The following is a 14,118-nucleotide window of genomic DNA, read 5'->3' on the forward strand; positions in this document are numbered from 1 at the left end:
ACGAGTTATGGCAGGTGTCAAAAAATTTCAAATATGAGGGAGCCGTTGCAGGATCACCTGACTTGATCTAGGCAGGATGTCAGCACGCAGATGGGTCACATGGTTTCTAAAGTAGGTCAAACAGCGCCAAATAGACTTGCGGAGACGTCTCCGTGACCATTCACCAGTTTTTCTGATCTCCAGCAGGTCTCGGCGACGTCTCTGAGATGTCTCGGAGACATCGCGGAGAAATCGCAGAGACATCTCAGCAACGTCTCCCCAACTGATGGAGACGTCTCGGAGATGTCGCAGAGACTTCGCGAAAAATCGAACATGTTTAAATTTCTTGCGATGAATCGGAGACTCCGTAATTTTCAGGAGACGTCTCGGAGACGGCGCGGAGACGTCTCTGCAACTAGCAAAATCTGGAGTTGCGAACTACTGGCAAACTAGTTTCAAGCCCGGTAAGATACCCTCTTTAATAACCAGGTGCATCATTTTCCTGCAATGCAGAAGTGAATTTCTTTTCACAAAATCCTACAGGATGGGACCACTTTGCTTTCTTACAGTTGCCATTCTTCAGTGCCAACCAATGAAGAGAAGAATTAGATCTCTCTTTTTTACTTTGATTTTTCCAGAACCTTGACTTTGACAAGATTTTCTGAGATCCAACGATAAAAAATCATGACTAGAAATGTCGCTATGGCGACTGGTATGCCTCCGCCATAATGCATGGTTCTCCCAATAGGTCTATAGCAGTGGTAGCACAATGTTTTGACAATGTGTGATGGCAGTTTCACATAACTGGCAAAATATTAAAATGACAGGTTTGTCACAAATCGCTGCAAGGGCGACAAGACCTCGTATCTGAAATTTTGGTGAAAATGACTTTTTTGGATTAATGGTCATATAATCAGTTAATATCCTGTCCAAATTCTAACTGTCTTATCCCAAAAATGCAGCCCCCATGGCAAGTCAAAGGAAAGACTCTCCCATTTGATGTAGTGCTTTGGCTGCCATGTTTTTCTGCTCTCCTGAACATTTGACATTTTGTAGATACGAGGTCTTGTCGCCCCAGCAACGAAATGCATTGAGTGTTCACTTTCCTTGAACTAGGTTTATTTGGATGAATGGCTATACTGTCTAAGAGTGCAGGTATTTGGGGATGTGAGGATTTGTACCCAACTTTTGACCCTTTTATAAGTTTAAAGAAGAAGTGAAATTTAGCACTTTCACTTGACCTTTGACCTTTTAGCAAGAAACTTCCAAGAGAATCTGTATTGGATGATACATGCATGTACACTAAGTTTCAAGAAAAAATCCTGCATGCATTGCATTGATAAGAGAGAAATAATGACATTTTGATGAATTGACCTTGACCTTTGACCCCCTGACCTTTGACCCATGACCCTTATGTTTCCTGATCACTGCCAGTCAGTACATGCGTATATACTAAGTTACATGAAGACATCTTGAAATATTTGTGAGATATGGAGAAAAAAGTGAAATTTTAACATTTTCACTTGACCTTTGACCCTTGACCTTTCACCTCATGACCCAAAGCTCTCTCTGGGGAATCTTTATTTGGTAGTTCATGTGTACACCACGTTACAAGAAAATACCTCCAGGCATTGCATAGATATAGGGGAAATAGTGAAATTTCGGGCATTTGACCTTGACCTTATGACCTTTGACCTTGAGCATGTGCGCCCAAAAGTTGCTAGGCACAACTTCCCCCACTCATACATGCCAAGTTTCATTGGGATACCTCTAACAGTTTTTTAGTTACACTGTCCACAAAATTGATTATGGACGGACGGACGGACGGACAACCCGAAAACATAATGCCTCCGGCGACACTTCGTGGCGGAGGCATAAAAACAACTCAGCTATAGCTTCCAATGTAGATGTTACGTGTGTGCTAAGAATGCTTTGGCTGAGTAAACTGATACACATTTTTCTGATGAATAACGGTGCCAATTTTATTCAGTTTGCATTCTATTAGCCATTCAACTCATCTTGTGTGCTCCTTATCCCACAATACAACTAGAAACACACAGTCTCCTATGCAATACTATTGCTCAATCTTCCCATTTAATTGAGATACAATGTAAGCACACAAATTAACATACATCTTTAGTATACACTGTCTCGGAACTGGCACAGAAAGGGCAAGCTGGAACTGACAATGCCATGATCACAACCTTAACTTTGCAATGAGTAATAACCTCCGGCAGTTAAAAGACTTTTCTCTTTCAAAGGGTTTCATTATCAATGGCTTATAAGGCTTCAAGTAATTACTATTGTTCAGTGTCAGCGAAAATAGATATTGACGGACCAAAATAAAAAATACAGATCCATAAACATTCCTAAAACAATATCAATACTTTACATACAAGCTTGCAGGAACGCACGGGCATTTGTGTAATAACAATCTGTAAAAGTACTCAAACTTCAAAAACCAAACCACATCTGACTCAGCTTAATGCCAGCCTGTAATATTGTGGAAACCATTTCTTATTGGATGGTAAGCCTCGTCTTGTAGACCCTGAACAAGTCTCCATTGCAGGACAAAATCATGACATCATCCTGGCACACATAACATCCCATCATGTAATGTGAATGCAAAGTAGTCTTCTCAAGCGACTTTTGACCTTGCACTGTTTTATGTGTCTGTATAAATGCGAGCATTTTTATTTGCCCCATATGTCTGACTAGAGTTAAAGTGAGTGTATATTTGCACAGTGGCATGAATGCCTGTTACACACTCTGAAGAGTCCAAGCTAATTATTTCATGAATACCTTGCATATTGTAATTAACAATTCACTGCGATCCATGGGCAAAGGTATGGAAAAGGGCTGTTCACAACAGAAAATAAAGGTTGCTTGCACGATAGTGTAAGAACATCTCACATGCATGTACATGCATTAATGTTCATTGTAACAATGTCAGATTTTTACCTCTGACATTTTCAACTCTGACATTTTTACTCTTGACATTTTTACCTCTGACATTTTTACCTGGCACCTGCATGAAGACAAAGACATGGACATGGAATTCACGGAAGCATAAAATCACTTCACATGTACAGCTGTAAACAAATGTTGACAACTGAATGAAGACAATTCAAGAAAATTTATCATCAAACATGGCATCATGTACGGTAGACTATCTATCACAGAGCTGTCTCAGGTATGCTTGAGACCCAGCCTGCTTCCATCTCATATTTTGTCTGTAAAATATCACTTCTCAGTAGAAAAATAAAAATGTTCTCTTCATATTTTTATAGATATTAAAAAAAAAAAAACATATCAAATTACAATATAATGAAAATTAAATTCAGTCTTCACCCATAAAAATCAACCACAGATGAAATTTTATGGGAGCTTTAAAAGTTTTCAAAGGAGGTCTACCTGGTACTTCTTATAACAGTTTGAATATTAAAATTCAGTTCACTGAAAATACATTGTTATTTACACTCCATAATAACCTGCTTTGCTTTCATGATGCCTACATTGTGTGTGTGTGTGTGTGTGTGTGTGTGTAAGTGCGCAGATGGTGGCTGTCCAAAGAATACAGAACTGCCCTCTGTGATTAGGAAGCAGACCATCATGCAGTGCTGTGCTATTAAAGGTCCCTTGGATCCCAGAGAGAATTCTCTCTTTTAATGAAGGATTTTCAGATAACTACAGGAAGAGTCATGAAATGAGGAGATAGATTGAGAAGGTATCCCAAGACGGTTTACCACTGGTGCAGGTGTCGCAGTAGTTGACACCTGCCCCGAGAGGTGTGAAAAGTGTTGCCAAGGGAAAAGATCAATGATATGACAGAGCCAACCGCCTCTAGATCTGACACAGGCAACTCTATTTGTACAGTAGGCAGAGTATATAGAGGAGACATTACAGACATATCCTGGACAGATTTCAGAAGACAACTTAAGTTTTGTTGTTTTGTTTTGGCTTGTGTTCAGTTGATATAGATCTGTCATCATCAAATTTGGCAGGGAAGGTTGTGACCATATCATCCATATAGGAGACAAAGTATAAGCCAGTGGAATAATGACTGTGAGATAAGCATTTTCTGATACATACAAAAGTATGAGCAAACAAAGCTACAAAATATGCAACATTTAATACTGACATGTTCAGTTTATAGTTTCAATGTACATAGCAGAATGTTTTCATTACATCATGTCTTATAAAATGTAACTAAAATTCAAAATAAAACAAGAGCTGAAATGTGACAACCTGCTCATCTGATATGAGAGGGCGTCTTTACACAATTGAGTAGAAATAGTGATAGGCATTACACAATGGTCAACCTTAGAACAAGCTCCCTTGTGACAACAAATTGTTCCAAAACACCTCATTAAATCAGCCATTATGTCCTATGAGCTGCATTTTGTTATCTTCAGCAAGGGTTGACCTAAAGGGTTGACCTCCGACACCTGATTCACAACCTTCAGATGCACAAAGATATGTCATTGACAACAACAACAACAAAATCTGCTTCTCTTATGATATCAGGATTAAACAGTTCCTGAGATATTCAGAGCAAACAACTACTGTATCATCCTTCAAGATACTTAGCCTCTACATGGTGCATCCATTCAAGAGCAACTGCCATACTGTATATGCCTTATATTTCGCGAGGTTTTTATTTTCGTGGATTGCGCGTCAGGTGCTATTCGCGAAATTAAAGACACGCGAAAATAATGACTCTGATCACGATATGGTTGAGATGCACATGTATACATTTCTCCGTTCAGTACAGTACTCCACGATCACGAATTTAACCACTCGCGAAATCATTGGGAAGTCCCGATTCGCGAAAATTTAGATTCGTGAAATATATGGCATGTACAGTAAATCACCTGATAACAGAATATTCATAAAGACTGGAATGAAGCTCTCACCTTGTTGTTGCCCACTAGCAGCCCCATTCCCATCATTGGGCACATACATGGCTGGTACATGCACTGATACTCGCTGGAGTAGAGAAGTGTCTGATCCTCCTGCACTTTACTGTCCTCCAAACTTGTTGATTTCTCCGCCCCTCAATGGGCACCAGCCCCGGACTTCATGGTGACAAATATGGTGCAGAAGGTATGTATGGTCTGGGAACCGAACGAACAACACAGGGATGTCATAAAACAGGGTCTGTAAATGCACTTTGTATTAAATATTGATGGACAATAAAAAAATATTGCTATAGATGTGGGGTATAGTTATTATTATACTCAGCTTCAAATGAGTGTTTTCCAAAATCACTCTTAATCAATACACATTCTATAAAAGATATCAGTTTAAAGAGGAAATCCAACCAGAAAAAAAAAAAAATCCCTAAAAAAAGAGTGCGAGACAAAAATAACTACACAGCATTCCAAAAATGATTAAAATCGGATTAAGAAATGAAGAAGATATGATATTGTGAAATTTCACATATTTTGGGAAAATATTTCTTGACCAGTCCTTATAAATATTCAGATTCTGAGTAAGTTGATGTCATACCCTCACAACATTTCATGTTTAATATGAAATCTTGAAAAATTGTTATTTTTAGCTAAAATATGTAAAAGCATATTCCCATACCAAAATATATCAGTTAGCATTTATTCTTTTATATTTTAGGTAGTTTAAAGGTACTGTAAGTTTTATATTCATACAGCTGAAATATGAGATTTTTGTCATTTCTATGTATGAAATGAATAAGATATTGTGAGAGTATGGCATCGTCAACTTGCTTATTTGATAAAGACTGGTCAAGAAGTGTTTCTGAAAAACATTGAAATTTCAGAAATTCCGAATTTCCTTATTTCTTATCCAATTCTGATCATTTTTGCACTGCTCTGTAGGGAGTTCCTTTTTTTCTCTCTCTTTTTTTTTTTGATGAAATTGATAAATTCTGGAGTGGATTTCTTCATTAAAAAGAAAAACACAAAATATGTCCAATAAATCCTACATACTTTACACAATTCATTTTTTGTTCTCTCCATCTCTCTCTTTCTTTGTTTTTCCAAACCAGCTTGAGCTGACAAAATTTCAACCAAATATTAATACTTCTTAGTATTAGAATCTACATTGAGGAATACCTAAATATAAAGACTTGATATGTACAAGTGTAAATGTTAGAGGTCATCACTTCACGCTATGGTAGTGACTATAAAAGTTGAAACCTTCATTCTGAAGTTCAAATACATCAATGTACTAAAATCCTTTAAAAATACCTCAATGTTATCCTCCTTTTTGCCTTCGTTTCAAACATGATGCAATGCATGTTTCAGCAAACTCAAGTAATCATTGATTTTCACTACAATAAAGAGGACAAGGTAAAACAGAGTGTAACTCGTCAAAAATATTTTGAGTCTTCTTTACATTTGAAGATTTTCAGAGGCCTTTAGGCCACTGTTAGCACAAACAACTGCCAGCAGAGCTAGCCAAGATGAACACAAGGGCCTTTTAGATTTGCCAAGATGCTAATACAACTATTCATGAGTGAAGAAAAAGCATTATGTGTGCACCACTTCTTCAAGTGGATATTTTTAAGTGAGTAACTTTTTGTGTTTGGCCAGGTAAGATGAGTTTCGCGTGTTTTTAATTACGTGGAATCAAGATATGAACTACCGGAACAATGCACAATCAAAAAAATTCACTTGCTTCCTATTATTTTTCATGCTGGAGTCTAGTTGCACGAAAAGTGCGAAAATCTCCACTTTTGCAGTAACAAGCCTGGTGATATGGTGCAATTAACTAGCGATAAGAGGTCAAAGCTTTAGAATTTGTAACGGTCATCGAAGCACTGTGCGGTGGTGCGAAGGACAAAAAATCTCAAAAGTTCACTTCCTCATATCTCCCTCATATTACCACTAAATCCCTTGAAACTTCACACATATCTAATATGGATATGCCATCCTTCATATGATTTTTGGGCGAAAATTCTGATGTATCTTTTGAGATATAAATATGTATTTTTCCATTTGAGTCAACTATGGGAAAGGGTTACGATTATTTCCCGACATAAGTCTGCACATGTACATGTATGAATATGCAAATAATCAACATATTGCTATTCTGTATACCCCAGACTTACTACCTGCGAAGTTTTGTGTTTGCACAATTAGTACAGTGTAGTTAGGTTAAAATCACAGCAAAAAGACAACAAAATTTTAGAGAAAATACTGGACATGCACAACTAGATCATCCTCCTGCGCATAACTACTGGTCAGCGCATGCTTAGCCTATCAGTGGTGTCAGGTTTGGCGCATGGCAACAGGGTTCGTTTTCGGTCCATAAGGTGGTGAGTGGGTGAGAGACGAACCTTGCAATGTGCTTCAATTGTGACCGTGCACCTCAAAACGAACAAAAAGTCGCACACACTGATTTTGCGTGAGGACTGAAAATAAGTGAAATTGGTCAACCTAGCTGAACTTGACTTTTTCATATTTTCTGAAAGAGCGGGTCTTCTTTAAAATGCTAAAATTTGGTATCATAAAACGGGCAGGAAATTGTGTTTTTTAGCAGTTTATCTCGAACATTTTTGGTAGAATAGTGTGATTAGGTGTGTCTTTAGAATCCCTTTTTCATTTCTGAAAAACCTTGTCCACACTCTTCACTTTTAACTCTAATAACTTTTGAAAGGATAGTGCTACTGCTTTGACAGTTGGCATTAATTATGGACAGAATGTGTTAATGAGGCATGCTTGATTTCAGTTTAATCTGGTAATCCCTTCATTGTTATTACTCTGGGGGTTTACTTCCTGTTTTTTGTCCCATTCATCGCACAGCCAGCACGGTTTGGTAAAGATTAAGCGCTTGAATAGACACTGTACTTCAGAGCCTCTTTTCTCAGTTCACACTTTTCCTGAGTTTGTGCTTACTTTCCAATATTTAGATAGGTTAGGAGAGTCCATTTGATTTGAGTTATACATCATTTTAAAGCTTAAAGTCTGCTCTTTCAGAGTATGGTCTTAACTAAAAATTCATGTCTGGCGACTATTTGTTTGTTTTGAAGTGCAGGGTCACAATTGTTTCATGCAGCACGAAAAACGATACATCGGACTGTGTACTGATTATGCTATGGATTTTACGTGGATCACAAACGACAGTGATCTCAATTTTTTCCCCGACATAACCGTGCGACAAATGATACAGAAAAGATATCTCGAACTCAGTATGGACATACTACCTTATATCGAAGTTTTATATTTGGGCAATGAAGGAAAATGTGAGAAATTAACACTTGTTTACAGACCAAATTGTCTTTTTTGGAAGCTAAGTTTTGATGTTATTTTCACAGGTTTATCCTCAATAAAACCCAAAATAACTATTTAAACATTGCAAGTTAATAGAATAGTTTCTCCTTCAATTTGCTGTAGAGATTTAGGGCTTCTGACGTGAGATATTGCAATTGTCCTGCAACACTTCCCCTGCGGTTTTACGTACACAAGCTGTTTACTTTTATATGCAAATGAGGCTTCGAGGTGCTTTTGGCGAGTTAATTGCACCGTATTGCCTCGCCTGGTGAGGTATAAGTCAAGTCAACCACTAGGATTACTACGTATACCCATATTGACTTCAGTGCAAAATTTAGGCTATATAATATTTAAGTATCTTTTGATAAAGCTATACTGATTGGTTGTATTTTATGCTACTCGTTATGTTGGGAACAAAACTCAGTAAAGCAAAGGCTCATTAAAATGTTCAGAAATATGACAGGTCTCTAAAGGCCCTCTTGACTGAGGACTAACTACACTGTGGACAAGCCAAATTGTGGACTAGCTCCACTAGGGACTAGCTCCACTCCTGGCTTCAAATCTCTAACTTGCTTGACAAGTGTGACCCATCATGTCAAAAGCAGCCACAAATCGCTGGCACCACAACCGAGAAAAATCAGATTTTTGTTGAGGTAACAATAAAAAAATTGAAAGTTTGATTTTTGCTAATAGGAAACTGTAGTGTTTTATCTACCAGTAGCTCAAACTTCAAGGTGTCATGCTTACCAGAAAAGTGTGAAATATTCAATCATTTGTAGTCACTTTTTTTTTTTGGGGGGGGGGGGAATTGTCAATTTTTGCTGCACAGCTTGAGCAAGGGCTTTATGAGGTGATTGCATAAGCTCCGCCCCCTAGCAACTGCTCAAAGCTGACTGGCTAGTGATAACATATATCATTAAAGTCGTTCATTGCCCAAGTGCAAGTTATGAGGCACGATCAATCTTTACCCATTGAGGACGAGTCCCGAGTACGTATACTCAGGCAGGTGTCTATGGGAAATGCGTGTTCTAGCAAAATCAAACCGTCCTCAATGGGTTAAACTCGGCGAGTTATTGTTTTTATTGAAAGGATGATTTCAGCGTAGGTGAAGTGAACAATACACAACATGCATCCTGTTGGCTGACTGGACGTAATCCTGTAATCGGTTGTGGTCCCTATACTATTGATTGACAGGTGTGCCCCCCTCGCTTGGTCAAGAGTTCTGAATGGCTCAACTTTGGTGCTTTTCAAACGAATGCAGTCTCTGTTGTACCCAGCGTTGTTGCAATGCACTGGAGACCATGTCACGTACTCACAAGCAACATAACATATGGCAAATGTGAGAAGCCCCTTTTTTCTAATGCTAATTAAGACAAAAATCCTGCTTCAATCTTTCTGGAATCTTATGAGTATGTATAGTCATGCATTGTGTGACTTTTCTAAAGTAATGGTTCAATAAGACTTATCGTTCCAAAGGAATTAATGTATGCAATATTTTCTGTCCCGTATGGCAGACAATCTTGCCTTCCCTACAGGGAGAGAGCCTTTCTCAGAAAGACCATTCACATTTTTGGTGAAATGCCACAGCATTTCACACTGTACATCATAATGCCAATGCAAATACACAGTGAAATACCTTGAAAAATACTATCATGGTATCTAGGGTGGTACTTAAAACTTTACTACGCATGCAAACTTTGAATGTGAATTGTGTCACAAAGTACCACCCATCACAATGCAGACTATTTCTCACATGACCTGACACATTTCCTGTCTTTTCCCTATAGGAGATGAAATGTATGCACAGCACCTCCCTTGCAGAGGTGTACTTTCGTGCCAGAAATACCGCAGTATTTCATGAATAAGAATGGTACTGGTAATCAACTGGAATATGTACACACCATGGTATTTCGCCAATGATAGCAATGACAACTAAGTACTTTGGCAATTCATACCACAATAATCTTAATGTGAATGCACCTTATGACTTGATGCAGATGATTTGTTTCCATAAATTCTCATCAGTGACTGGATGCATGTGTAAACTAAAAATAATCAAAAATCATAACCCTGGGGCCCTCTGGGTGGGGCATGGTGCCCATTTTGATTTATAAATTGAGATCCTGACCCCCGAGGGATGCTACCTGCCAAGTTTGATGAAAATCCATCATGAGGTTTTCAGGAAGAAGATGAAAATGTACAATTCAGGCCCCCATTTTGGACCTTCCCAACCCCCCCCCCCCTGCCCCCAAGAGGGGCACCCCTGGATCTGCTATGAACAAACTTGAAACTACAGTCATTAATGTACTAACTCATAGTATTATCTTAGCTCTATAACTTCTGATTCAAGAGAAGATTTTTAAAGATTCCTTCATTTTGAGGGGTTTGGGCCCCCCTGGGGACCCCCTGGGTGGGGCATGGTGCCCATTTTAACAAATTGAGATCCTAACCCCCTAGGGATGCTACCTGACAAGTTTGGTGAAAATGGGTCATGGGGTTCTCAAGAAGATGAAAATGTACAAATTAGGCCCCATTAGGACCCCTCCCCACCCCCTCCCCTGGGTCCCAAGGGGGGCACCCCTGATTCTGCCATGAACAAACTTGAAACTACAGTTATCAATGTACTAACTCATAGTATTAACTTAGTTCTATCACTTTTGGTTCTAGAGAAGAAGATTTTTACAGATTCCTTAATTTTGGGGGGTTTGGGCCCCCCTGGGGGCCCCCTGGATGGGGCATGGTGCCCATTTTAACAAATTGAGTTCCTAACCCCCTAGGGATGCTACCTGCTAAGTTTGATGAAAATCGGTCTTGGGGTTTTCAAAAAGAAGATGAAAATGTAAAAAGTTTACGCACGACGCAAGACGCACGACGGACGCCGGACAAGGGCGATCGCAATAGCTCACTTGAGCCTTTGGCTCAGGTGAGCTAAAAAGACTAAAAGCTCTTTCAATTCTGATTCTAGAGAAGAATATTTTTGAATATTCCTTAATTTGGAAGGTTTGGGCCCCCTGCGGCCCCCAAGGGCAGCATGGTGCCCATTTGAACAAATTCTGATCCTACTCCCCAAGGGATGCTACCTGCCAAGTTTGTTGAAAATCCATCATGTTGTTTTCAAAAAGATGAAAATTGACAATTTAGGCCCACATTTGGATCCCTCATTGAACATTTCAAGGTATCCAGTATTTCAAATCAGATCTAATCATGTATGAGGCATGCAGTAATATTTTCATGCTAAGTACTAGAATCTTCATTTGAGAAAAATAGGCAAAAAGTTTGCACATCTACGTACTACAGTGTATATCAGTAACATTTCAAGCCAAATGCTCAAAAACTGGGGGAGTTAGCTCAATCAACAATAATTTTTGTATGCTTTATAATGGCAAAAGCTGCTGTTACCATAGCAACACATTGTTTAACCTTGCTGAAAGATGTGTTTTACATATCTGAAATTCACACTGGTCACTTGCACCAAACCTCAAGTCAAATGCTTAAAAAAACTAAGGGAATTAGTTAAATCCACACTCGGGCAATTTGCATGATTTTCATTATTAAAACAAATGCTGTTACTATGACAATCCATGCTACATGCTACAGCAGTCAAAGTCATGTTCCAAATTTCAAGTCAAATGCTCAAAAACTGAGGAAGTTAGCAAAATCTACTATATTTTTGTATGAATTTCATTTGAAAAATGCTGTTACCATAGCAACAGTTTTAAAAAATGACAAGAGATGAAGTCTGCACATCTACATACTGTAGCAGTCACATGTACTAAAGTTCAAGTCAAATTCTCAAAAACTGAGGAAGTTAGGTTAATCTACAAATTTTTGTATGATTTATATAAAAATTGTTGTTGTCATAGCAACAGATTTCTTCACTCATGAAAATGGTATATTGCACAACTAAACATTACATTGATTACATGCGCCAAATTTCAGTTCAATATTGCTTTATAATTGAGACAGAGTTCAATGCACTTTTGTGTAATTTTTATGAAAATTTGCATTGCTACTGCAACACATTATGCAATACTGACAAAAAAAGGTCTTGCACATCTTGTTTTATGACAGCGGTCACACTTGCCAAAATTGCTCAAAATATGAGGGAGTAGTTTGATCCACAAGATTTTGCAACGGACCTTGAACAACTATACATGTGCAGAGTAAAAGTGCCTTTCAGTATTTCCTCAAAATATGGGGAGTAGTTTGATTCACAAGATTTTGCAAAGGACCTTGAACAATTTGTACTCGTACATGCACAGAACAAAAGTGCCTTCTAGTATTGCAAGCTGTACAGGAATCTGTCTTTTATTCCTTCTTTCATGGTAAGATATAACTATGTTAAATCTTTATGTGCCATGCTCCCACACTAAACAGAGTCGATGATGTGCCAAGTTCACATATTTTGCTCAAATGCACAAACCAGCCCGAACTGATCAATAAATCGCCAAATACAACTGACAGAACAATGAAAGCTTCACGCGTGATTCCCTTCCTGTCACATATAGCTTGCATTATGTGGTGACTGAATATCAAGCGGTGTTACCTACTGGATTTGCGGGTAAATTCTGTAAGTTTCTGCCTCTGTTTTGCACACATGTGTAAATGTCATGCCTGGACAATTATGAAGCTACGGATCACTTGAAAGAAAAATATCAAATCATAGATCTATTTGTCATAAAATTTACAGAAAAGCAAAGCTTGACATTTTGTCCATAATCTTGCTCATTACACATCCAGTGTAATAAATAATAACAAATAAAAATTTACATAGATTATAAAAAAAAGCATGCCTATGTTGCTGTCTCAGAATAATGTGGCACACAGGGGGTTTACAGCGTGGTGCATGAAGAGTACATAGTCTCTAATCAAAGAAATGGTAGTTTGTATCCTTTCACTTTAATGACATGAAACAAGTTTTCAAAAGTTCTCTGCCATGAAGCAGTTTCATATTGTTTATCCAACTCCACAAACTACTTCCTTTTGGCATGGCAGTTTCCTTTTTATCTAATTACACAAATCAGGGCTCACTGGCCCAGGTGTCTATAGCCACCCGAAATGGCAGTTGCCTGCCTGAAATTGCAGACTAAGTAGCCGAACTGGCCATCCAACATCCTCAATCACCAGGCTTTTGATGTGAATTTTGCACATGTATAAAATGGGATGGTAAACAGTCAACACACCCAATTTCCGATGTTGCCATGCAGCTATGCTACCTATCACACCATGCGAATGATTTCATTTACTTTGTTTCCCACAAAATATTATACATAGCTTCCTTCAAACAAAATTTAGAAAGCCATCTCTCAAGCAACTCACAGTAGTCAAGGCAGCATGTCTGTCCATACAGCGCAGGCAACTGATTCTGCAACAGTCAGACCACAGCGCACGGAAAAGTGCTCTATTTTACAATCTTTTATGCATGAATGCAAGACAACTTGCATGTATAATGAACTGAAACACGGTCGAAGATGGTTGCAAGTTGCTCTTTAGATATTGTATAATTTCAACAGCAGACTATATGGTGGGGAAGAATAGGAGTTGAGAAGTGCTGCAATTAGGCTGAAATCATAAAATCAATATAAGAAATGTGCAAATAAGGGAGAAAAAAAAAAGTTGTTTCACCACCAATTTCATGTCACATAGATTTGTGCCACTTGGATCTACCTAAAGTCTCAGACAGCCGGTATACCAATTATTCACTCCCCTGAAATATATTCTCACTAAAATTTACAATAAATGACACTGTTAGCTAGCTTAGGAGGGTCAGAAGCCAGCAAAATTTTAGCTGATGTCACACTTATGATAGCGATTCCATCGGTTTCACAGCAACAGCACTCGGGGGCGTGCTTGTCCAATACACACATCATACCCATTTTGCGTGAAA

The 14,118-nt window shown here is 38.4% G+C and overlaps 1 protein-coding gene across 1 annotated transcript in view; it reads right to left on the reverse strand.

Annotated features, from left to right (window-relative positions):
- Nucleotides 1-14,118, reverse strand: part of LOC140228640 (synaptotagmin-7-like) — a 200,517-nt gene that overhangs the window by 164,362 nt on the left and 22,037 nt on the right. The window contains exon 2 of the mRNA XM_072308889.1: nt 4,896-5,096. Within this exon, the coding sequence (XP_072164990.1) occupies nt 4,896-4,944 (49 nt within the window). The 5' untranslated portion in view covers nt 4,945-5,096. The remainder of the gene's footprint in view (nt 1-4,895; nt 5,097-14,118) is intronic.

Source organism: Diadema setosum, chromosome 5 (assembly GCF_964275005.1).
Source record: "Diadema setosum chromosome 5, eeDiaSeto1, whole genome shotgun sequence".
Lineage (NCBI taxonomy): Eukaryota > Metazoa > Echinodermata > Echinoidea > Diadematoida > Diadematidae > Diadema > Diadema setosum.